Here is a 27,373-nt window from a genome sequence, read left to right as displayed (position 1 = left end):
TGGAGCCTATCAAATGGAAATCTATGAAACTTTTGTTTACTTGCAATGATCCAAAGTTCCGGCTGAGCCACAATGACTGCCTGTGTCCACTGTGCTGCTATACTACAATTATTTGCTGGCTGCTATACTACAATTATGAAATGATCAGCTGTAAGTCACCTGCAATGATTACCATTTAAATGGGTGACATCTGATGGTTTATGCCTGTGTGTTGTTTTGTTGGTGTTGTGCTAAAGTTTCCCCTCAACTCCTCTTGTATTGATAACATTTGTCACTTTTAATTAAAGCACTGCACTTGAAATCATGGCTGAAGTGTTGGGTGTTGCATCGCTTTCCTGGCTTACCGTGATGTTGTAAAGAGCAGTCACAGCTGCACCTACAACCATAGCAGTGGCTTTAGAAAGAGCCACAGCTACAGTTGCAACCTGCTGGCTGTTTTCATAAGCACTACAAGATATTTTGGTTTCGTCGAGATCACAAAGAGCCAGTGTCTCCTAGGAAAGCCTGTTCTGATGGATCAATCTGTGACCGTGGGTCACCAAACTTAAAGCTATTCATACCAAGGTTCCTTCTTGATATAATTATGGAAAAGCACAACATAAACCTGGCAACATTTTGTTTATCATGCATAAAAGTCATCAAATATTTAATTATTAACGGCTGTTTGTTTGGTTATCCATAAAGCTTAACTTCCTATAAGAAACAACTTTATATTTTCATATAAGTAGTCGTAGCATCATAGATACGTTACCTGTCTCCACTAAGCACCATTCCCTTGTTACACTGGCATCCCTCCACGCAGGGGCCTTTACACAGCTCTTCAATGTCCAGGGACGTGCAGGAGGCAGGGCAGGGTGAACCACATGCCTCATAATGGCTACCATTTGGACAGGAGAGGTCTGAGGAGGGAAAAGTGGAGATCATTAATCATTAAAGAAGTTATGTTATGAGCTTATTGTTGCTATCAGTGATACCAATACTCTATATCTAAACCAATACCACAACACCATACGATTATTAAAGATCACAATATTTGTGTATTAGTTTGAATTCATCAGATCAATTTTAAGTCACATTTGTATTGCCATACTGTATTTTTTTTACCATAGGTAACAGTTGAAAAAGTCACTGTAAACACAGTTCATGTTCAAAGTATATGATGAAAACGTACAACACATCTAGTTCAGACATCAACATGGCTGGAAGTGGTGGAAGAAACATTCTCATTGCGTCAGAGAGCACTGTAGATGAACACTTAATATGTCAATGATCCCAGGACCTTTCCTTTAGCAGTGAACTCAAGAGAGAAATCCCATTTTTAGTTTCACTACTAGTAAAGCAAGAATTGGAAAGTCAAAAGGCAGCTAGACAGGGTGTCGGTGTGTACAAGGCAGTTGCCGCAGCGGCCCGGGTTCGAGTCCAGCCTGTGGCCCTTTGCTGCATGTCTCTCCCTTTCTCTCTTCACGCTTCACTGTCCTGTCGATTAAAGGCAAAACATGCCCAAAAAAAAAGGCAGCTAGACCTGCTTTATATAGCTAGTGTTCACACATGTGGACCAGTATTAATTTTGCTGACGAAAATGTGAAATGATGAAAATATTTCATCAATGACCTTTTTGCCATGACGAAAACAAGACGATGATGAGCTAAAATCAGACGTTGATTATAAAAACTAAGAAGAAATCTGTGACAAAAATGTAAGTGGTGGACTATCGGGCATTGAAAGCCGAGAAGAGCCGTCCTTACAGTTATCTTCAAATGCCACATGAGTGACAGGTTGGCAAACACCAGTAAATAGTCTGCACCAGGATGTTTTGCTAGCCACTGAATCGCAGAGGAGCAAGCAGCCACCGGCTGCCAGACTTCACAGCTGATCTCCGCAGGACTCCACTCAGTCAGGACTGGAGAAGGTTTATGGGTTGATGCTGTTTGACAGGCAGGTAGGAGGCTCAGTTATCTTTGAGTGTAGCTGTGCTCTAAGCTAACAGTCTAAACTCAGAACAGTTTTCGCTGACGGAGATGAAAGTTTAGTTTTAATCACCAACTCTGCGAGGACACGGATTTAAACCTCAGACTATCATGTTGCAGAAGTTATTTTTCTCCATCTTAACAGTGAGATCAACACGTCAGAGTTTACAGTGAACCTAGGTACAAATCCCAGTTGTCTTTTTGTTTTGAGGAGAGAGCTGCTGAGATTTTCAAATGATGATCAGTAAGTGTGTGCTTGTAAATCACCAGAAATGACAGTTTGTAAGTGTGTAGAAATCATTTTCACAAAGGCTCCAATGACAAGCAGAAAAGAAAAGAACAAACATAACAAAGTCATTCCATTCTCGGGAGGATCTTAGGGGACAGCAATGTGCACATATTGGTCGAAGTAGACATGTGGTTGGAAAGTGGAATAACCCCCAATTCAGACTGCTGGGACACTGGAACTCCACAGATGAATACTTGTTAATTAGTGTGATTTAGTGTGGACTGTTACTGGGAAATGTAGGACATTTCCTGTAACCGCAGCCCACCTAAAATGGCAGATTAGGTCTTTTGTCTTGCAGACAAAGATATCCTAAAAGAACACATTTCACAATTTACTGTTTTTCACACCTACAGTGGTGGAAAAAAGTTTTCGGACACCCCATGCATTTGTGAAATATTGCATTAAGAATCACTCTTAGGTCTTCAAGTGCAATTTCTTTTAGTACAGTCACAGCCAAAATACTAAATAAATCCTAAAAAAGCCATTAAAAACTTAAAATTGATTGGTTCCATAAAAATACATAAGAAATTTTGAGTATTGGGTCATTTTGGTACCAGTGATGAAGGTCGTTCTTTTTATTAAAAGACACAATTTTTGTTGCCAAGCTTCGTGTCTACATAAAGCCAGCACATTTGAAAGTTCTTCAGACACAAAAATGGCTAAAACAAGGAACCTAACGCAGGAAACACGCCTGAAGATAAAGATTCTCAGCCAGGAAGGGTACAGCTGCCGCCAGATAGCCAGGAAGTGCAGATGCAGTCCTTCAGCAGTTGGATACACTCTGCAGAAATACAGACGAACCAACAGCTTGGAAGACAAACCAAGATCTGGGCGTCCAAGGTTTCTTCAGCAAGAAATGACCGCATCCTGATCTGCACGTGCAGGCAAAACCGCCGAATGACATCACAGGAGCTTCAGCAGCAGAGGTCAAACCAAACTAGTGTCCAGTGTTCCACCCGCACTGTACGTGGCCGACTTTTAGATCATGGCTTAAGGTCCTACAAGGCTATCAAGAAGCCCCTGATCAATGAGAGACAGAGGTTAGCCCGGCGTCGTTGGGCCCAGGCACACAAGAACTGGACAGCCAGGAATTGGAAGAAGATTTTGTGGTCAGATGAGTCCAGTTTCCAGCTTTATCTTCCTCCTACTAATGTGAGTGCAGAAGGCCAGGCGAAGCATTATCTCCAGCATGTACAGTACCTACTGTCAAGCGTGGTGGAGGCAGTATCATGGTTTGGGGATGCATGAGTGCTGCTGGTGTTGGTCATCTCACTGTCTGTGATGGCACATTGAACTCTACCAAGTATTGTACCATTCTCGAAACCCACATGCTCCCTTCTGCACGTGCACTGTTCCGTCGAGGTAAAAACTGGATGTTTCAACAAGATAATGCCCTTGCCACACATCCAAGGCCAGTAGAACTTGGCTGCAGGAGCACAGTATCCAGGTCTTAGAGTGGCCAGCTCAATCGGACATGAGCCCCATTGAAAATCTGTGGTGGATTATCAAAAGGTCTGTTTCAAAGCATAAACCAAAGAATTTAGAAGAATTAAAAGCAGTAATTCAAGAAGAATGGGACAAGATTACCCCTCAACAGCGTGAAAGGCTCGTGGGGAACATGCCAGCCAGGATTAGAGCTCTACTACGTGCCAGTGGCAGGACTACTAAATATTAATTTGATGATGTGATGGTTTATTTATTTTTTGTTCAGTTTTGAACACATTCTCTGTTATTTGTTGACTTTGATACCGACAATGTTGAGAACTGACATATTGAAACTGTCAAGAATTTAGTTTTATTAGTTTTTCTTGTAAACAATAAACAAAAAAATATAATTTGTATTTGTTTGTATCTGTCTAATGCAGTCACACCTTTTGAAACACAAAAAAAGATTTTTCCACAAATATTTCATGATAATATTTGAGATTGTGTAAAATTTTAAGGGTGTCCGAAAACTTTTTTCCACCACTGTATGCATGAAACCCTGCTCAACAAAAGCACAACTCCAGTTTTTCTTCTCTCTAGACGTTCCACAAAGGAGGGTCACTGCTGCAGGAGGACCTGCCCGCCCCTGCTTTTTTTTCACGTTGCTGCCAAAAGCATAAAAGGCTCTTTTTGTCCACCATGGCTCTCTGGTGTGTCTTTAATTGATGACCGCTTGTCTTGGAGCATGGCGTTTAAAATCAGTGGCTCATCTGTGACTAATGTCCCCTGATATTTTTGCTCCATGTGTTTTTCCACAGCAGGACAGGTAAAAGAACTTTACAAGTTTAACAAAGTTCTGCTAATCCAGTGATAAACACATTTAATTTCCTATAGATTCTTCACAATAAAAGTCCCTCATTATTTTGTTATGTAAAACTTTTATTATGAAGCTGCAAAATAAGGAAACGTTGAGTTTTCAAGCAGCAGCTTTACAAAACTTGTAATACGGATGAAAGCAAACCTGAAACAGTAAAGTACAGCAGATATCTAAAGTAAAAACAGGACACAGGAGAAAAACTAACCTCTGAACCACAATGCTAGAAATTACAACAGTATTGAGAGCTGAAAACACAAACTGGAAAACGCATTTCTCTCTGGTCTCCTGCAGACAGAGGTGAGTAGAGTGTTGTAACACACAGCTTGTTTGAGGGGGAGAAGCAGGGCTGTCGGGGGTTGGCTGTGGTCGTCGAGTGGTACCTGCTTAAGGGCGGCCCAGCTTTTGAACCTACTGTGGAGAGGGTCTGTCTCTGGTGCAGCTTGGCATGGTGCAGCGTGTCTAGACTGACAATGGAAAAGAAAATCGGCGCGGCATGGCTTGACTCAGAACAACAAAAGTTACAGTGGAAAAGACCCATAAGCAACAAGGAGAACAAAGAAGCTTGCTAAGGCAGCAAAGAGCGACTGGTATCCTCTGACCTGCAATTAAAGTAAAGACTGCACCAAAAAAACCCACTTTTGTGTTTGACATTTTTTCTTGTTACAATTTTTTTTAAATCAATTATTTAATCCCTTTCTTAATCAATATATTTCAAATGTGGAGGTGGAAAGAAGATGTTGTTTTTATTGTTGTAATCTATGGGTAATATGACATCATATCTATTTTGAGAAAAACAAAGCCGAAGCAAGAAAGCAAACAATGATGGACAGTCCAAACACACAGAGAGAGAGAGTGAGTGAGAAAGGGAATGAGGGGCAGAGCCAATCAATACACTGCACACAGCTCTACAATGGAATAAGACTGTCTCACCAGAATTAGTGTATGTACACAGGTTTTTTTAAACATGGGTTAACAGGCTAAAAATAGTCTATAGACTCTTTTCCCACTGCCAGTAGACCAGAGCTGTGTACACAGCTCTATATGAGTATGCCTTTCTGTGTGTGTGGTGTTTTTGGTCTGTCACGTTTGGCTTCACAGACAGGCTGGAAAACAGGTTAGTAAACAGTAGAAAGCAACATGGAGGCCTGTGAAAATGTTATGGTGGTTACTTCTTTTTACATATCTCTTACTTAGTCTCTTACTCTTTCAAACTTGGTACAGACAAAATTGAATCGATGTTTGAGCGCTGCTTGGGCGGTACTTTTTTATGGCACATCATTGCTCTTGTTGTGTTTCCATCAATACCTTTGGAGCCAGAGCTCAAGTGTCCATGTGAGCAGGTGTTAGCTGTTTTTTTTGTTCAGTAGAAAAGGGGCTTTATAATGCTCTCCTGACATATCTTACACCTATATCTAGATAAAGACCTGGGGCCTCATTTTAAAACTGTGCACGGGAAAGGTGACGGAAAGGGAAAGGCGATGTACAAACAAAACACAGAAAGTGCACAAAAATATCCTGATTTATAGCACAGTGCGCACGCATGTCCCACGCTGGTTTCCTTTTATAAATCACATTCAACTCGAAATTTGGCGCAGGTGAGTGAGTGCCTCACCCCACCCGTAGGTGCCTATAAATGGCCAGTGAAATGCCCTGAATTAATATTCATTGACAAGAAACTGCAGGAAGAGGAGCACGGCAAATGTAGCAAGAAAGGGTAAAAACCAAAACTTCACACAATGTGAAGTTAAAGTTCTTGTTGGGGAGGTTGATAACAGAAAGACAACGTTGTTTGGTGGACCCAATATGGGCATTACTAAGGCTAAAAAAGCAATGAAGTAGCAGCTGGTGGCAGATGCTGTAAATGCTGCCACCTCAGACTTTCAGAAATCAAGAAGAGGTGGTCTGATATTGAAGTATTAAACTGAGGGACGTTTCAAGCTGACTGTCAGACAGTTTCAGTGACTGTCTGAAATAAACACTCTAAATGGAGGATACAGTTGCCATAGCTGTTTGACAAACAACCTAATTTTCTTGAATCAAATGATTTCTTAAAATATGTCTTGTTTTCAAAAACAATGCATCACATCCAGACGCTGGCACACAGCAGCAGCTTTTGGCCTAAAATGCTTGGGGATAGAGGTTGGGGTCGTTTTACAGCCATGCCACATTGTGCAGCACAGCACCGGTTCCTTCTTGGTGCTTCTTTGTGAAGCTGGGCCCAATGCAGCACTGTCTAACAGTGACACAGTGCTTTACAATGATGTACAACACATTTAACTCACAGCAATAAAAATAATTAAAAGCCATAAAATAAACACATTATAAAACAAAATATATTGACTCATAGAGGATGACAGTGACACTCTGCACTCGCATCTGCCCGACTAAGGCATCGAAAACGGGTCCATCAGATTATTTAATAATTACAGGATATTTTTGAGGAGTTTTTTTTTTTTAAATAAAGATACCTGTTTGTATTTAGTTTCCTAACTTGTGTTCCTCATGTGTACACATCAGTCAAAGACATGTTTGTTCTTTTATTCAAGTGCCCTCTTCCTATAAAAAACATGAGAGGTCATATCTGTCTTGAATTTACACAATATTATCAAATTCACAACATTTTTCCTTTTCATCTTTTTGCCATGAGGGTCACAGTTTCTCATGTCTCCAGTTTTTGTGTGTATGCATGGGTCAGAGCTTCCGTGGAAGATCGTACATTTTCTTGTCAAGTTTGTTTTTTATAAATCCCAAAGTTTGCGTAGAAAGTGGCGTATGCCTTGTTCTGTGCGTACGCATCGTTTATAAATGAGGCCCCAAGTCACACTCCAGCCACTCTCACATGATTCGTGACCTCAGCAACTCAAGGTGCAAATGACCCTACAGAGGTAAAATACCTGAGAGTCCCCACCAGTCAGTCAGTACTGAAGACACTGAAAAACTTTCTACACAGACACCATGAGAGAGCCCTTAGGTAAGGGTGTCCCCTTGTAATACTAGAGTTCTTGGAAGAAAGTAATAACTTTACTGTATAGGTGCTATATTTCCTTATTTTCAGATAATGGGGGAAATGTGTCTCAAGGTAAATAGTTTGCTTGTTTGGGGGCTGTTGGATCTATGGGTAAACTGAAATTGAACACTTCTGCTTAACTTTGATTACATTAATGATATCAATAGCTGAGACGACTAATTGAAAGACAAACAACACTGGTGATGTTTAATCAACCCCACCTTTTTTTCCACTGTCACATTCTATCAGACCACACTACTTGTGAAACTAACCCATAGTGTACGATCAGTTTTAACACTTGCAGTTATGACAGTGCTCAAAAGAATAACATTTTGCTTAGTGACTTACGGCATTTGGTAACCATTCTCCACTCAGGGTTGACTTTAATTCCCTCTGACATGCAGGCATCACCATAACTCTTCAGGTTATCACAAATAATCTGTCTGGCACCTGGACAAAAAAACAGGCTGAGTGACACAAATTACAGCAGGAAGAAAAGTGTTTACTAATGTGTGTGTATGTACTATAATCTGTATGTACTGTAATGTTTAATACGGCAAGATGACACACCGATTAAAGACTACAACATCGATGAGAAGTATTTTGTTGTACTGATGGTGTCTAACACTACACCTGCAGCTGCGGCCTCCCCTCTGGGCTCAGAAGCTTTACATGTATTATATATATATATATATACAGTACAGGCCAAAAGTTTGGACACACCTTCTCATTCAATGCGTTTTCTTTATTTTCATGACTATTTACATTGTAGATTCTCACTGAAGGCATCAAAACTATGAATGGACACATGTGGAGTTATGTACTTAACAAAAAAAGGTGAAATAACTGAAAACATGTTTTATATTCTAGTTTCTTCAAAATAGCCACCCTTTGCTCTGATTACTGCTTTGCACACTCTTGGCATTCTCTCCATGAGCTTCAAGAGGTAGTCACCTGAAATGGTTTCCACTTCACAGGTGTGCCTTATCAGGGTTAATTAGTGGAACTTCTTGCTTTATCAATGGGGTTGGGACCATCAGTTGTGTTGTGCAGAAGTCAGGTTAATACACAGCCGACAGCCCTATTGGACAACTGTTAAAATTCATATTATGGCAAGAACCAATCAGCTGACTAAAGAAAAACGAGTGGCCATCATTACTTTAAGAAATGAAGGTCAGTCAGTCCGGAAAATTGCAAAAACTTTAAATGTGTCCCCAAGTGGAGTCGCAAAAACCATCAAGCGCTACAACGAAACTGGCACACATGAGGACCGACCCAGGAAAGGAAGACCAAGAGTCACCTCTGCTTCTGAGGATAAGTTCATCCGAGTCACCAGCCTCAGAAATCGCAAGTTAACAGAGCCTGTGATCAGAGACCAGATGAATGCCACACAGAGTTCTAGCAGCAGACCCATCTCTAGAACAACTGTTAAGAGGAGACTGTGCAATCAGGCCTTCATGGTCAAATAGCTGCTAGGAAACCACTGCTATGAGAGGCAACAAGCAGAAGAGATTTGTTTGGGCCAAGAAACACAAGGAATGGACATTAGACCAGTGGAAATCTGTGCTTTGGTCTGATGAGTCCAAATTTGAGATCTTTGGTTCCAACCGTGTCTTTGTGAGACGAAAAGGTGAATGGATGGAGTCCACATGCCTGGTTCCCACTGTGAAGCATGGAGGAGGAGGTGTGATGGTGTGGGGGTGTTTTGCTGGTGACACTGTTGGGGATTTATTCAAAATTGAAGGCACACTTAACCAGCATGGCTACCACAGCATCCTGCAGCGACATGCCATCCCATCCGGTTTGCGTTTAGTTGGACGATCATTTATTTTTCAACAGGACAATGACCCCAAACACACCTCCAGGCTGTGTAAGGGCTATTTGACCAAGAAGGAGAGTGATGGAGTGCTGCGGCAGATGACCTGGCCTCCACAGTCACCGGACCTGAACCCAATCGAGATGGTTTGGGGTGAGCTGGACCGCAGAGTGAAGGCAAAGGGGCCAACAAGTGCTAAACACCCCTGGGAACTCCTTCAAGACTGTTGGAAAACCATTTCAGGTGACTACCTCTTGAAGCTCATGGAGAGAATGCCAAGAGTGTGCAAAGCAGTAATCAGAGCAAAGGGTGGCTATTTTGAAGAAACTAGAATATAAAACATGTTTTCAGTTATTTCACCTTTTTTTGTTAAGTACATAACTCCACATGTGTTCATTCATAGTTTTGATGCCTTCAGTGAGAATCTACAATGTAAATAGTCATGAAAATAAAGAAAACGCATTGAATGAGAAGGTGTGTCCAAACTTTTGGCCTGTACTGTATATATATATATATATATATATATATATATATATATGTATATATATATATATCACATAAGTGAGTACACCCCTCCCATTTTTGGAAATATTTTATTATATCTTTTCATGGGACAACACTATAGAAATGACACTTTGATGTAACTTAATGTAGTCAGTGTACAGCTTGTATAGTAGTATAGATTTACCTTCCTCTGAAAATTACTCAAAACACAGCCATCAACATCTAAACAGCTGGCAACGTAAGTGAGTACACCCCACAGTGAACATGTCCAAATTGTGCCTAAAGTGTCAATATTTTGTGTGCCAACCATTATTATCTAGCACTGCCTTAACCCTTTGGGCATGGAATTCACCAGAGCTCACAGGTTGCTTCAGGAATCCTCTCCCACTCCTCCATGATGACGTCATGGAGCAGATGGATGTGAAGACACCTTGCGCTCCTCCACCTTCAGCTTGAGGATGCCCCACAGGTGCATAGGTGAGTTTAGGGCTGGATACATACTTGGCCAGTCCATCACCTTTACCTTCAGCTTCCTCAGCAAGGCAGTTGTCATCTTCTAGGTGTGTTTTGGGTCATTATCATGTTGGAAAACTGCATTGCGGCTCAGTTTCTGAAGAGGGGCGATCATGCTCTGCTTGGAATTCATATTTCCCTAAATGAACCGAGCTCCCCAGAGCCAGCAGCACTCATGCAACCCTAAACCATGATGCTGCCACCACTATACTTAACTGTAGGCAAGGGACAGTTGTCTTGGTGCTCTCTTTCAGCATGTGTGGCACCTTGGTGAAGAGCACCAAGACAACTGTCTTGTGCTTAGGTTGCACAATAAATACCCATAAGCCATGTGAATACAAGGTGTTGTACTGATGTTATAGATATTATTTGAAAACACTGTATGCATCTAACGAGCAGAAACTGTATATTTCCTGTGAAAGTGTATTTTGAGAAGAGACACTACATGTAACAGGTGTAAATTGACATGTTGTCCCAGAATGTCAACAACAGACACACCCAGGATACCTAGCACATCATATGTGGATGTGAAAGTCCACTGACTGAGTGGCGATGTGTTACGAGTTGGGAGTGAGACTGTGTTGGAACAAAATCGTTTGCATCAGTGAATATTTTAGTGTGCATTTTGCCCCATAACTGTGAACATTCAAATACTGGCTCACCTTTATTGATACAGACATCATAGACACAGTTGTCCAGGTACACAGAGGAGTCAACTTTTTTGTGGCAGGCTGAAAATGGTCCATCTGACTTTGTCAGAATGCCACAGAATTTGGTCATGCGATAGTGGATCTGCTGCTTTGGTGAACATGTGGGACAGCGACCAGCACAGTTATCATGACAGAACTGGTCAGACTTATTCGTCTTCCACTTTTGAATCATCTTCAGCACAGCAGAGAGACTGGAGCCTGTGAGGGACAAAACACAAATTACTGTGAGATTTGAAAGCATTTTAAAGGGGGCATTCTAAAGCCTATTGATATCTCAGAGTGAGAGTCTGTGTAAAAGATAAATCTGAGCTAAATCTCCAGAAGCCAGTAACTTGAATTTAAAATCCTACTCCTAACTTACAAAACTCTAAATGGTCAGGCTCCAGATCTTGGTTTGTCTTCCAAGCTGTTGGTTCGTCTGTATTTCTACAGAGTGTATCCAACTGCTGAAGGACTGCATCTGCACTTCCTGGCTATCTGGCGGCAGCTGTACCCTTCCTGGCTGAGAATCTTTATCTTCAGGCGTGTTTCCTGCGTTAGGTTCCTTGTTTTAGCCATTTTTGTGTCTGAAGAACTTTCAAATGTGCTGGCTTTATGTAGACACGAAGCTTGGCAACAAAAATTGTGTCTTTTAATAAAAAGAACGACCTTCATCACTGGTACCAAAATGACCCAATACTCAAAATTTCTTATGTATTTTTATGGAACCAATCAATTTTAAGTTTTTAATGGCTTTTTTAGGATTTATTTAGTATTTTGGCTGTGACTGTACTAAAAGAAATTGCACTTGAAGACCTAAGAGTGATTCTTAATGCAATATTTCACAAATGCATGGGGTGTCCTGTATATATATATATATATATATATATATATATATTTATCCAATATATATATACATATATATATATATATATATATGTGTGTGTGTGTGTGTGTGTGTGTGTGTGTATGTATGTGTACTGTGTATTGTTTTTCGGCACTACCTTGTTCTCTATAGCTGATGTAAGGTGCATTACTCCTGTGTGGGATCAATAAAGTTCTTATCTTAGCCATCTGAGAAGATCAAATACATTGTTTTACACTGTTTCCCAAGTATATTAGTGTGTGTGTGAATGAATAAACGAGAGGCATTAACGTAAATTTCTTTGTAGAAAGGCACTTAATGAAATTAAGTCCATTCACTTGCATTAGTTTACAACGCAGCCTTGCCACATCCAATATGGCGGCGACGTTGACGTACGGCTCAGCGCACGATTTATGTATATATGTCTATGCTAGGCAGGAACTGTGACAGTTGCCACGTCAACAGTACAGACAGGAGCGCCAAAATCAAGAATCGTATGAGGAATATGGAAGATACACACGCCTCCTCGGATTATTTTAACGGTTTGTCAACCGAAGACAGGTTAGCTTATTGTAATAAGCTAACAATTAGCAACGGAGTGAGGTTTCCTGACCCGTACTTAATGTTGGGTCAGAGGGTCACCTACCCAACAAAATGGCCTAAGCTACAGTGGCCAGACATTTTTTTATATCTTGTGGAGAAACTCAAGGCATATAAATCCCTTGATGTGTATAATTTTGTACTTTGCGGTCATGTCCAAGATATTGAATACCGGGATTTATCTGATGGTTTTTGTGCTCTACGGACCGAAGTACTGCCGAGCCAGTGACAAGGACACAAAACAGTAACGTTAACTAATGTACAAGACCTGGGCGATTCTGAACAAGTCGACCAACTATATACTGACAGCGAACTGCACCTTTTTTTTTTTTTTTTTTTTTTAATTTTATTGAATAAACGTCATCAGTACAAACATTTCAGGCATATTTGACAAATTAATATAAAAGATGTTGGAACAGCTGTCAAGATAAAAAAAAATTAAAACAAAAAAAACCCCGAAAGTAAACAGTGAGGGTCTTACTCGAGGAGTAAGTATAGTTCAAGTAAAGAATAAAGTCTCAGGGTATTTTTATTAGACATGAAAAATAAGGATTTTTTGTATAGGTTCAGTTCATTCTTCCATCCGTTGATGTGGGGTTTGACCTTGAGGAATTTGCATCTGTGAATGTAATGTTTACCGAGTATAATTAAATTGTTTACCAAGAAGTCCAAGTTTTTCTCCTTGAGCTGTACTCCGACTTTAATAGACATCTAGTTCAGCTGTTGCAAAGTGATTTGTTTGGTTAACATCCAGCTTCGAAAAGCTAACCAAAAATCTAAAACATGTTCACACTCAAAGAAAATATGTTCCACAGTTTGAATGTCTCTTTCACAAAATCCACATGTATTATTTTCCCAATTAAATCTTATGTGCAAGAAATGGTTGGAAGGATAGATATCATTTAGAATTTTAAATACAACCTCTTTTGCTTTATGAGGGATTGGATAAGACATATATCGCTTCCTTATCTTCTTTGCCTCCACCACAGAATAATCACTTAAAACATATTTTCTTTTTAGTTGACAAGGGTAGTGATGTGAAGTTAAAACATTTCTAATGAACTTGTTAGAGAAAAGTTTGCTTCCTAAGCTGATTCCTTCCACACAGAGTGATCTCATTTCTGAAACATTCGAATGTATCACCAGTTGTTGAGTCATCATTTTAAAAGAAGTTGGAATGGCTTTCATTACTTTCTCATATTCTTTGACACAGCATTGCAGGTTATATTTAACACAAAGGTTCTCGTGGGTTAGTAGATTGCCCTGATTATCCATAAGATGCGATACTGTCCAAATACCTTTGTCTAACCAAGTCTTCAAAAATAATGACTTACAATTGGTCAAAACATATCTATTATTCCACAAAGGGGAATTGTGAGGAGTAAAATTGTGTTTATATATCAGATTCCAGTAAAGGAGAACTTGCTGGTGATAATTCGAAAGCTTCACAGGCAATTTATATACATCGTAATCACAGCGCAATAGAAAATCAATGCCTCCCATTTTTTGAAAAATTGCTTTTGGAATGGTAAACCAAAAAGAGTCTTTGTGCAGAATAAAAGAACTGAGCCATTTTAGTTTTAGAGCACCATTCATAACTGAGAAGTCAATAGCATTTAAGCCGCCCTCTTCGATACTCTTGACCACACCAGCTCTTCTAATGTACTGGCATTTGTTCTTCCAAATAAATTTGAAGTTTAAATTATTAATAAGTTTAGTCATTTTGTCTGAAATTTCAAGTGAAAAGGCAGGATAAATAACTCTTGACAAACTCCATTTTAGAAAGCAGAACCCTCCCAAATACAGTAATGTCTCTCTGTAACCAAGAATTCAGAATAGTTTTACATTTATCCACATTTTTACAAACATTTTCCCTCTCCCTTGTTTCTTTATTCTTAGTAATAACTATACCCAAGTATTTCGCTTGACTTTTGACTGAAATGTTACATATTGACAGTGCCGGCTGATCATGAAGTGCCAATATTTCACATTTATCAATATTTAGTTTCAAGCCTGACGCTTTGGAAAATATGTTGATGGAGTTTAATACTTTAGGAATTTGCATTTCATTTTTTAAAAATAAAGTTGTATCGTCCGCAAATTGACTTATTATTATATTTCTTTCTAAAATATTTATTCCTTCAATACCATTATTTTTTTTATCATAATTGATAATAGCTCGGCTACTAGAATAAATAACAAGGGAGAGCTGTTGCAATCCTGTCTAATACCCCTATTTACCTGAAATCTTGGGCAAGTACCTTGTTCCAAAGCCACACAACTATTAATATCTTTATATAACATACCAATCAGGTTTATAAATTTCTGACCAAAACCAAAATAATTTAAAGTACTTAATATGAAGGGGTGCTCCACTGAATCGAAAGCCTTATAGAAGTCTAGGAAGAGAATGAACCCCTCCTCTGATAATACATGACTGTAATCGATCAAATCCAAAACCAGTCGTATGTTGTTGTGAATAGATCTTCCATTTAGGAAGCCAGATTGCGTTTCATCAATAAGTTGTGACAAACCTTCTTTAAGTCTGGCAGCTATACATCCTGACAGCAATTTATAATCAGTGTTGAGGAGTGTAATAGGTCTTAAATTATCTAAGAGTCTTTTATCTTTGCTGTGTTTGGGAATTAGTGTTATCAGCCCTTGTTTCATACTGGGCATTAGCTCTTGTTTCGCAATGCATTCTTGTATAGCTTTGAACAACAGATTTCTAATATCTTTCCAAAAGAAATGATAGAAATTTGCAGTGAGCCCATCAGAGCCAGGGGCCTTGTTAAGTGACAATTTCAAACTGACCGCGTCTAATTCTTCTATTTTTAAATCTGAATCACAAATTGTTTTGAATGAGTTATTGATGTTGGGTTTAAAATTTGCAATTTGGTCAAAGAAGTTGGTTGAATCAATAGGAGAGTATACAGACGAATATAATTTGCTATAGAACATAAAAATTTCTTTCTCAATAATTTTGCTATCCTTGCATTCTCTTCCATTAATCAACAAACTAGTTATAGCCTTGTTTTCCTGTCTTTTTTTCTCCAGCCTGCTGAAGTATGATGTGTTTTTTTCTCCCTCCTCCATCCATTTTTCCCTTGACCTGACAAAAGCACCCTGGACTCTCTTCATATAAATATCATCAATTTTGGATTGTAGAAGCAATAATTTTTCCTTGTCTTCACTAGACAAATCTGGTTTGCCACAACACTGATTGATTTCACAAAACAAATTGCTTTCTTCTTCTCTACTTTTTTTATTTAATTCTTTACTGGTTTTGATAGAGAATTCTCTAATTTTGAATTTAACGAATTCCCATTTATTACAAAAACTATTTATGCTGTTATCCCTTTCAATTTCAGTTATCATTTTTTTTTATTTTGGAACAATAGTCTTTATGTTCTAGTAGGTTAGAGTTAAATTTCCAGTAACCTTTGTTTTTCTTTTTCCTAACACTCGAATTCAATGTTATTCCAGTAATACAGTGATCAGTTAAAGGAGCTTTGGAGATTAAAGCTTCAGAGATAAATTTCTCCAGCATATCCGTAGTAGTCAAGTCTAGATTTAGCGGTACCATTAGGCTTGTACCAGGAGTATTGTTTTTTTCTTGGGTTTTGAGTTCTCCAGATATCAACCAAGCTGTTATCTCTAATAAAATTTTCAATAAGGGGATTAAAATGGTGATTGTTAAACTTGGAGGGCCATCTATCTTCCCATTCATCTGGCACCATATTCCAATCACCTCCTATTAAAATAACGTCAGTGGGATGGAGTGCTTTCAGCTCATTTATCTCTGAAGTAATATCTTCAAGCATTTGCCTGTTTTGAGCAACAGACCTGTGACCATATATATTAATTAAAATCAAAAAATGACTTTCAATCTTTAGAACAGCAATTAGCCAGTGACCTTCTCTATCCGTTCTGTGTGTGATTACATCCCTTGGAAATCTATGAAAACAAATAGCAACATCAGCAGACCTGTTGCTTCCATGGCTGAACAATATTCGATCACCCCACATATTAGTCCAAAAGTTCACATCTGCATCGGAAGAATGAGTTTCCTGTAATAGTATACAATGTGCTTTCCGCCCTTTGCAAAACAAAAATAGAGATTTTTTTTTAACCAAGTCTTTCAGACCCCTCACATTTAACGAAGCAAATGAAATAGTGCACTTGAACATTCAGTCAAAATAAAATTAACAAATTTAACAATAACACTCAGTGTTTACAAGTATAGAGCTGAACTTACTCTTTTTAATAAGCAACTGTGTCCCGTATTACCATCTTTCACTCATATTGTGTATTCTTGTACCAAAGTCTGCATTTTGTCAGCCAATTTTTCGACCCTCTATGTATCCGTGTGGCCCACGGTAGTAGGCTCGTTTTCCTTCCCGGCGAGCCTGTTCAATCTGCGGCCACAACTTTTTCCTCGCCTCTCTGTCTTCCAGTGGCATCATCTCCGCAAAGCGGACGCCTCTCTCCTTGCACACCGGGGAATCCTTGCTTCTGCGCCAGATCTTTTCTTTGACCAGCCTCCATACGAACAGCACAACCAGTGGTCTGCTGTGGTTGTTTTCCTTCTTTCCAACCCTGTGTACGACATCGACGGCTTCTTCTAGCTGGCGCATTTCTAAGTTCGGAGCAATTTCCCTGAAGAGCTGTATGGTGTCAGCTCGGACGTTCTCGTCAGATTTTTCCTCCAAACCTTTCAGCTTCAGGCACCATCGCATCTTGTATCTTTCCTGTTCTTTAATTCTCTCTTTTAGTTCATCATTTTCACGTTTGAGGAGTTGGTGTTGTTTTTCCAGTTCAGTTACTTTTTCCTTGCATTCCTTAACTTCTTCAGCATTAAACTGCACCGCTTTGGTCAATGCAGCTAACATGCAGCTAGTTTGTTTAGCCTGTTCTTTTAGCTCGTCAAAGTTTTTTTCCATACCTTGAATGGCTTCTAGTATGGTGAGGTTGGAGACCTCCATCTCGCTTTTGCTTTTCTTGCCGGATGGAGGCTTGCTCGGGGTCGGTGGGGCGGACCCAGCGTCTTTTCGTTTGGCTTGTTTAACCAAGTTAGCCTCCATAGCATAGTCGTGGTTGCAGGCCTGCTCCTCATTAGTCGACATTACCTCCGGTTCGCTCGGCATTTGGGTCTTCACAGCGTTTCCACCAGGTATTATCACTTTAGCAGACTTCAGTATGTTATTCGGATTCATTTCAAGCTTCTGAGTGTACTTTTAGAAAAACTTTGGGACTAAATTGTTGCAGCCTCCGAGTCGAGTTGCCGTTCAACACGCCATCTTGCCGGAAGCCCAACTGCACTTGTATGGCTGGGTAAGTGTTGTTTAATGTAACGTTAACCTCGCTAGTCAGACCTCAGACATTGGCAACATACAACCCCGGAACCTCAAAGAAAATCAAAACGACCCCCAAAACATCAATTAAATGCAGCATTGTGTTAACAGAAAACAGAACAATCATAACCTGCCTACCTTCCTGGCGCTGTGTGAACGGCAGCCTGTTGCAGCAGCTCCTATTTTGTGTATTTTAAATTGCTGCTGTGACATTGAAATTTCCCCCCGAGGGGTTAATAAAGTACCTACCATACCATACCAGAAGAGAAAATGAATTAATTTATTCGTGCAGGTCTGTAGCTTACTGCAAAGTATGAGTCTGTTACACAAACACAGTCTCACAGTTACACACGTAATAACAGCACAGAAAATGATTTATTCATGAATATGACACTATTTGTTAAAAGATAGTGTCTGTGAATATTAATATTTTCCTCATTCAGTGATGCAGCAGGTCTGGCAAATAGGCTATTAGTAGTAGTAATCTGTCATGTAACAAATTCATGTAGCCTAGTTAACACAAATTAATTCTCACTCTTTAATCTTTATTTTATCACCAAAGTGGTAAATACCAGTGGGAAATTCGGATTTTTTCACATTTAGGAAATGAGATGGGGTTCTACCCAAAGTCAAGCACCATAAAAGTAACGTAAAAGTAACGAGTAACGTAAAAAGTTACTTTTCACAGAGGGTAACTAAGTAAGGGATTACTTTTTTTTAAGAAGTAACGAGTAACGAGCAAACACTACTTTTTAAAAGTAACTTCCTCAACACTGGTTCCCGCACACTGTCTCACTCACTGCTGAATGGTTTATTGAGTGTCACACAACGTTTCGGTCTGGACGACCTTCATCAGGTATAATAAACAGACAGCAACACACCACTTGCATATATATAGGCTACATAGGCTGTCTCATGTCAACCAATCAGAGCACTGGAGGAATTAATTGGACTGATGAGCATCAGCCTCACCTGTCAGGAAATGATATAACAATAAATTAGAAAAAAAGATATATAGAAAAAAAGTATCCTATCATGATAAATCTGAACATCCATAAAAGCCCTTTTAACTCTACAAATGATAAAACAATCGAGAGTAAAACATATATCTAAAGGGATCAAGGGGAAGGATGTATAAATATTCTAAATAAGGGCATCCTAGGCTCACGGAGAAGAGTAGGAACGTTAGCGCGGCGGCTGACTAGTGCTAAGGCTAACAGGAAAGCAGGGAAATAGCTAAACACAGCAGAGACTGAGAGTGAGTGAAAGATATTGCTAATTGCTAAACTAAGCCAAACTTAGTTAGCTGTTTAGGTTTTATTTCCTCACCCCTGTGGCGAGTGAATCTGCCTGCAGTGAAAGCGGGGGCTAAGCAGTGCTTCCTCCTCAGGCTCCACTTCACTCAGCTGCCAGCACAGCCAGTTAGCCTCCGCTAGCTTCCCAGCTAACGTTAGCTCCAGCTCTCTGTTTGGATCCAACCGGAGCACCGAGCCCTGGTTTGGTATTCAGGTTAAAGTGGGAAGAAGCAGCGGGTATATTGGGCAGCTGAGTGAAGTGGAGCCTGCGGAAGAAACACCGGGACCGTCTGGATGTAATAGTCCGTGGAGATGCTGCGGTACTCAGCTGCACAGACGAGGCGAGTGGGGTGGAGGGTGGAGAGCAGAGGAAGAGGGAGGTATGGCTCATGACACACTTTGTTTTGGTCTACAGGCAGTGCACAACAGCAAACCTAGCGGTGAAACGATTTCACTTTTTGCCCCTTTAAAAGCCAAATCCTTGCACAGGAAGAATGGATGAAACAAAAGTTCGGTGATTCCTTCAAGGAGATTGACAAGCCAATAAAAGACACTGTAGCCAAGTACAAAGAGAAATTACAAGCTACCAAAATAAAAAAAATACAGGACAGACACTGAAGATTATCAAAGAAATACAACTGGGAAACAAAGAAACAACATCACCCTGAAGCAACAGCAAGTGCGTCATTACGCACAAGAGGCCCGACCTCAGCAGCGGCATCCCAGAAAACCAGGAAAAACTGGAGGGAACGAGCAAGAGAGGATTCCTCCAGAGAAAGTGACTTCACCTTTGACAGCGACTCCAGCACACCCCAGTCCTCCAAAGGCTCTTTTTTGGACAACCGCAACAGGCAGTACCGCTGAAAAAAAGGTGCTGACGAAGCAGACGAACGCCAAAGACAAATGCAGCGCCGGTGGACACGGAGTTACACAAGGAACTCAAAAGAACTCTCTGATGATCATTTATCTCTTTTGTCAAAAGGACTATCTTTTGTACCTAATGGGGGCACTAATGTATTTGGCTTAAAAGTGGAATTATTTAAATGTTTTAGACAAATTAAGTTAAAATATTTTTTCAGAGTGCACAACGATCTCGCTCTCAATTCTACATCTTATACTCCATTCAAACCTAAGAGTACTTTTTGCCCTAATGTGACTAATTCTTCAATAAACACATTTTGTAGAATTGTGGAGCAGGAAGTCATAAAAATGCCCTACCATTTCACTGATAATTCAACTAAATGTGAAAAAATTGCACTGAAAGAATTAATTAATGATGAAGATACAGTGATTAAATCTGCAGACAAAGGAGGAGCCATCTGTATACAAGATGCTGAAAAATATAGACAAGAGATTTTAAGCCAATTGTCGAACGAGACTCCTGGCCGCCCCATAGTTGCACAGACAGCGTCGTCGTATAGGGGGGGAAAGGTGATGACAATTCTAAGAGCCCACAGCCCACTAGGGCCCACACACAGCCCCCAGTAGCCTCTATGACTAAATGATTATGCATAGACTTAACTAATATATATTCATACTAATGAATCCGAACTAAAACAAAGCCACAAAGTCACACAATATTTTAATTTTAATAATTTCAATAACCCCCTTGGCCCCTTCTTAAAAAATGGTTTGGTCCACACCAGGGTGCGCTCTTCCTCATGGGAATTAAGTGAGCGCGAGCAAACTCCAGCAGGGAGTGAGGGAGATCAAATAGGCTAGGTGATGGTCCCCAAAAAACACAAATCTGGACACCAGAAAAGATTTGAGAAGGAGGCCAGGAGTAGGAGCAGCAGAGCAGGGGCCCAGGACATCAAACAATTTTTCTCTAAGAATGGTGAGAGTAAAACTACCGAGAGCGGCTGAAACGATTAGCCTACTTGTTCATTCATTTATTGTCTGTAACCTTACCTTTGACGGGGCGCAGGCTGGAGCCAACATTAGCTGTCTCATCGGGCCGGGCTAAACTCTGGACAAGTCGCCAGTTCATTAAAAAGTCACCAGGTCATTATAGAGCAACGATTCCTAGTGTAGCTAGCTAACTGAACATTACTAACTTGGAGGCTACTACAGCGGACTGTATGTTTCACACATATCACTGTCGGACAGTGCTCCACAGTATGCACCCACTCAGAGGCTGCACTGAATTGTATTATGACGCATTCATGTTCTACTCAGTAATTATGAGCATCATGCAAAGGTCTATTACGTTATCATGATGTGTTCATATGTGGTCTTGTAAAAATGTGTTATTGGTGGGACGTTTGAATAGCCTAAATACAAAAAAGTTAAATGTTCAAAGATTTGTTGTTGTTTGTTTTCATATCAATATAAAATAAAAGACACCATAATAGCTGACAGCAACAAAGTAAAAAGACCATTTAGAATTTTGGACAGTTTACAATGACTTTTGAATGGGTTAAAATATTTTTTACCTGGCAAAATGAAGCTGTCTGCCTAGAGCTATGGTACTAAGAAGCCCATTTAGATTTTGTGTATTCCAAGACTAGGTTAGTTCTGCAACAGTTTTTCCATGAAACATAACATTTAATGTTTACAATATATATTGTAATATATAATGAAACAATAAACCTTTATGCTCTGCTGCTCCAGAATCAGCAGTGGCTGCTTCGTCTGAGTTTGACCCCGCAGCAGACCCTCACCCCCAGCAGTCCAATGAAATAGCCTTGCTAGACTTTCAATTGAAAGTCAGCTAAGCTGACAGTTGGACTTCAAAGACCTCATCAGTGACTTTGCCAACAAAAAGGCCCGGCATTGGGCTTTCTGATCAGACTGACAGTGAACAAACAAGCCAATTTAAACCTAAATTGAGATTAGATGAGGCTTGTTTTTGTTTTTGATATTTATTTTACAACAACGTATTTCATGTGCTGTTTGTTTTACTTGCACATTTAAATTAAATGCTACATATCTACCTTGGGCTCCACCTTGTGGACTATCTTGAGCCAGGACACTTTGTTTTTTTTGCATATCAGTGCTTGATTGTTACAATAAATTACCCACTACCTATTTGTTGAGTGGTTAATTGAAAATGTATTTGCAATCAGAGGTGTAATAACGTCTTGCAAATCAGAGAAATGGGAATAAGACAACTAATAATACATAATTTACATAATAATACTCCGACTTGTTGAGGGATTAATCGTAAAAAACACAAAACAAATTGGGTGTATTACACCAGAACACTGAAAAACAGAAAAATGAAGAAAAACATCATAATACACAGTTGTAAAAAAAAAAATGGCAATGAATGGGGTACAGAGGCCCACATCGATATTCTTTCAAGGAACCCAGAATTCCTAGCAACTGCCCTGTGCACAGATAAATTCATTACTATCTGCTTTGTCAGAATTTGTTGATTTTTTTCATTAAACCAGCTGTGCAGACACTACCAGCATATATAAAAGACCTGACAGATCTCCTCCATAACTACTCTGCCTGAGAACGTATATCTACTCACCTTAGATGTGTCTAGCCTTTATACCAACATACCACACGATGAAGGTTTACAGTCGTTGAGTTTTTATCTAGAAAACCAAGACCATGCACAAAACCCTCCCAATCAGTTTGTCATTGATGCAGCCAATTTCGTAATGAAATATAATTACTTCAGTTTTGACAATGACTTTTTTCAACAGATTTCAGGGACAAGTATGGGCACAATCTGTGCACAATCTGTGCTCCTAATTATGCCAATTTATATATGTTTTTTTTTTTTTTTAACAAATTTTATTTTCCACCCGGAAAAAAACAGGTATTTTCCCAAACTGTTGAAATACTACAGATTCACTGATGATATATTCTGCATCTTTCAAGGTGATTTGGAGGAACTCAACAACTTTGTTAACTTGCTTAATGGTTTTAAGAATAACCTAAAATTCACCTGTGAATTCAGCAAAGAGAGAGTACATTTTCTTGACATGAGGGCAATGGTTAACGATGGGGGATTGGCTACTACTCTGTACCGTAAAGATATTGACAGAAACACGTTGTTATTGGCCACTAGCGCACATCCCATGCCACTTAAAAAAGGTTTGCCTAAAAGCCAGTTCTATAGACTGAGGAGAGTATGCCAGATCACGCAAGATTTCATAGAAAAATCAATGGACATGAAATCTAAATTCCTTTCACGAGGGTACCCCAGTGAATGAATAGAGCAAGCGTACAATTCAGCTCTAGAAAAATCTCTTCCCGAATTGTTAAATCAGAGCCAGAAGAAAGAAAAAAACTTTTCAGTCACATGTGTCACTACCTACTCTCCTCAAAGTCATGCTGTAAAATCTATATTTATGAAACACTGGTAGTGACTGCAGTTCTGTGTCAATGACACACCGCTCGTTTCTGGTTATCATGGCTCCTGGTCGTAATCACTTTAATGTATTTTGAGCCACAGATACATATACTAATTCTGCGATGTCATCCATGACTCAGTGCCCGGAACATGCCTCAGTCCTACTCATGTAGAGTAGATCAGCAGCGCAGCCTGACCATTTCCCGATCTCTTGCACATTAAGGGCATGCATAGTAGTTGGTAACTCATTTTGAGCTCAGCGAGATGGCCGTGTGGTCACCTTCTCGTATGTGGATGGCATCACTGCGCCATAGATGTGCCGTTTGTATATAGCAGTGATCCAGAGCATCATTCATCTACTGCCTACAGCGGAAATACAGCTGGTCAGTATACTCTCAAAGATCTCCATGTAATCTCTAATCCTCTTAGTGACACTCGTCCAGTACAGTGGTAGGGCATTTATCATCTGTCCGTTGAGCTAGATGCATTAGGGTTGAATATCCCTGCTGGTAGTATCTATTTAGGCTGAGCGATATGGAAGAAAAAGTAAATAAATAAATAAATAAGTAAGTAAGATAAAATAAATAAATAAGTAAGATAAAATAAATAAATAAGTAAGTTAATTAATTAATTAATTAATTCATAGATAAATAATGGGCGGTTGTGATCAGAGGATCAACGGTTCGATCCCTGGCCCCTCCAGACTGCATGTCAAAGCATCCTTGAGCAAGATACTGAACCCCAAATTGCTCGAGATGATGCTTTGGTGTGTGAGTGTGTTAAAAACTGAGTAGCAGGTGGCACCTTGTATGATAGCCTTACATATATATATACATAGTATATATACATATTTAACATTTTAAATCTGCTCTTTCTTCTGCTGCTGTCAGCCATCGTTTTAGGCAGAGTCTTTGCGCCCTCTTCCACCCTGTTCGCCACCAGCCTTTGTATCCAGAGTCCAGGACAAGCTCAATAAAGGCTCATTCCTCTACTTCCCACTTCTCTATCTTCCTCTCATCTCATCTTCACCACCTCTACCACTACCAGTGTCTAGACCCCGGGGAGGGGGGGGTCACTATTCGACTATGGATTCATCACCCTCCTTAAATCTCTCTCTCACTGCTTCTACACCAGTCAGTTTTTATTTCATTGGCTCACTCCTACCCTGGTTTGTAAAATGTTTAATATCAGCCGAGTTACTTGGAAAGTTGGCTTGTAGGTACCAGACATGGTGCTGGGACTGCCCATTGTTCTGACACTCATAATTCTGAAGCCCCAGCAGTCCAAAAACTTTTCAAAAATGAAATTTAAACAGTGTGATGTTAGTGTGTATGAGATCACAGGGCTTTTTTACTTCCTAATGTTTTGTATTTAGAAATACTTATTGCTCTGAAGGGCGTTACAGAAGCACAGTACTAATTAAAGCTGCAAGCAGCGTTGGGCGGGATCTTGGACTCTCGCCGTTTCGGCCTCCAGCTCATGTAGACAGTGCGAATTATTTGTAAGAGTCGAAATGTTGAGAAAACAAGCAATGTCAAGGGTACGCAAGGTCATTTTTGGCAATAGAGGGACTTTATATGACAGTACGTTACCATATGTATTTAACAGTAATAATCACAAAAGTAGCAACAGTATTATCAGTGGTAAAGGCTGTAGTAGTATGTGAGAGATGGAAAACACTGATATATAAAATCATCATTTAAAATGAAGATTCTGCTGCGTTAATCTCTACTTTAAAGATTGTGAGTCACGCACACGCACAGAGGGCTGTGTGCCGCCTCGGATGAAAACACAGCGCTAAAGTGCCCTCTTGAGTGGCGAAAATGAGAGGACATGCCCTATCAGCTGTCCTCTTGAATGATGAAAACGAGCGGATGTGCCCTTTTGGCTGCCCTCTTGAGCTTCTTGCCCACCAATGGGGCCCCATGTCATGCAGTAGGTGCCCTTTTTTCCTTTTTGCCCCTGCCCTTCAAACATCCTGAGTCCGTCACTGAGAGGGAGAGACCAGCTGTGAGAGCAGGCAGATTGAGATGGCTTTAAAATGTCTTGAACTCCTCCCTTTAATTCCCAAACCGTGGGTCCAATCGTCAATCTGAGCATACCAGCAGAGAGATACACTTGTCCTGAACGCAGCCATATTGTTGTTATGTTTGTGGAGTCAAAAATGTGATCTTGGTCGCAAGTTAAAAATGTGTTGCCCCTCACCTTTCTTCCAGAAATTTCTCCTCTCACTTTACATGGCAGTGATTGAGAAAAAAATGTTTAAGTGTGAGTGATCCATGGTGACACCAGTGCGACCAGGACAAATTCTCTTATGTTTTTTGGTACAAATTGTGTATGTACAGTGAAAATTGTGGCCTTGGCAGCCAGTTAAAGACCAAAGTTTTAGACAATTTTAGACCCCTCTCCACTCTAGCTCACAGCATTCCATGCAAAACACACCCATTGTAAACTGAGAATTTCTCCACATTTACTCATGGTACTTTGAGAGGCACAGATTAAATACGGTGAAAGATATGAAAAAGACATGACATGGGTGAATAGATGATTGAGAGTTGGAATGGAGTCTGTAGCACAAAGTATGGACAAGAAAAAGGCCAATGATTGGTCCCTTTCTCCATTCATTTCCTGTGGGAAAGCTTTTGAAGATTGTCAGGAGGTTTTGTGGCACGTCACATTTAGGAGCCCACAAAATCCAAACTGTTCAAGTAATGACAAAGTTATACAGAAGTTTTGTTCAGCAGGGGTTGAGCTGTCATTTGTGTGAGTTTGAAGCCGATACGATAAATGGTCTAGGAGGAGATATTTTTTGAAAAAGAGCATTTTTGAGGTGAAATCTTACTTTGAAAGGGCAAATAGCTGACTTCCTGTTGGATTTAGGTCAGGGGTGTCTGCACGTGATTTGTAGGTCTTGATGAGACGAACAAGTTAGTTTTGGTTTGATCTTTCTATGACATTCCTACGGGCCACAGTGGCCATTTTAGTGTGTCTAGGTGGCGTGAAGGTTTTGTGGCGCATCACCTTTAAGAGCCCATAAAATTCAAACCGTTCGAGTAATGACAAAGTTATTCAGAAGATTTGTTCAGCAGGGGTTGACCTGTCATGTGCAGAGTTGGGTATAACGCGTTACAAAGTACAAAGTAACGCGTTGCAAAGTAACGCGTTAGAGTGCTTTGATTACTTTTTGCAGTAACGAGTAACCTAAAACGTTAGTTTGCTGTTTGAGTAACCACATACTTAAGTACATTTTCAAACAAGACATCAGTTACTTACGTTACTTTTAGAATGCCGGTCCTTCAGCTCCGAAACAGCATCGGCTGTCGTTTGGTTCTAATAACGGAGAAAACATTAAACCTATCAGTCTGAAAGAAGCCACGGAGCTTGTGGCTCGCTACGTGGTCGGAGAAATGCTGCCGTTGTCTACGGTGGAGTCTAAATAGGTGGAGTAGGACTCGCTGACAGACATATTTCAGACTCAGGGCTTGCATTATGCCTGGTACACGCTACATGCTGGTACTCACCAATTATCCCCGGTCGTCTTTCACGGCGTGTGTGATGTCATCGGGTTATTCTTGTCCTATTTTTATTTTACTATTATTTGAGTCAGAACTGTGTCTGTTCACGTGCCAGCCAACATGTTGTTGTAGTCACCTAAAAGCGTCAGCAGATGGCAGGAGCTACATTTGAAGCGCCATACGTTAACTATCAAGCTACTGTATCTTCCACAGGAAGTTCTAACAAATGTTTCTGAATAAAAGCCTATTTAGAAAATGGAGGGATTCTCTCAGCCGAAGTTATAAGGGGCTTTTAATTTGAAACAAGTGTTGAGTTTGAAATGACGGTGCGATGTGTTAACTTTA

At 40.0% G+C, this 27,373-nt stretch overlaps 1 protein-coding gene across 1 annotated transcript in view; it reads right to left on the bottom strand.

Moving 5' to 3' along the window:
• LOC125892576 (IgGFc-binding protein-like) overlaps window positions 1-26,839 on the bottom strand; it is a 42,672-nt gene extending 15,833 nt beyond the window's left edge. The window contains exons 1-4 of the mRNA XM_049582582.1: window positions 26,787-26,839; window positions 11,061-11,306; window positions 7,914-8,015; window positions 752-899 (exon numbers count right to left, since the gene is read on the bottom strand). Coding sequence (XP_049438539.1) covers window positions 752-899; window positions 7,914-8,015; window positions 11,061-11,280 — 470 coding nt within the window. The 5' untranslated portion in view covers window positions 11,281-11,306; window positions 26,787-26,839. The remainder of the gene's footprint in view (window positions 1-751; window positions 900-7,913; window positions 8,016-11,060; window positions 11,307-26,786) is intronic.
• Window positions 26,840-27,373: the final 534 nt, after the last annotated feature.

The sequence above is a fragment of the Epinephelus fuscoguttatus genome, linkage group LG8 (genome assembly GCF_011397635.1).
Source record: "Epinephelus fuscoguttatus linkage group LG8, E.fuscoguttatus.final_Chr_v1".
NCBI classification, from domain to species: Eukaryota; Metazoa; Chordata; class Actinopteri; order Perciformes; family Serranidae; genus Epinephelus; species Epinephelus fuscoguttatus.
This window is presented reverse-complemented; position numbering and strand designations above follow the sequence as displayed.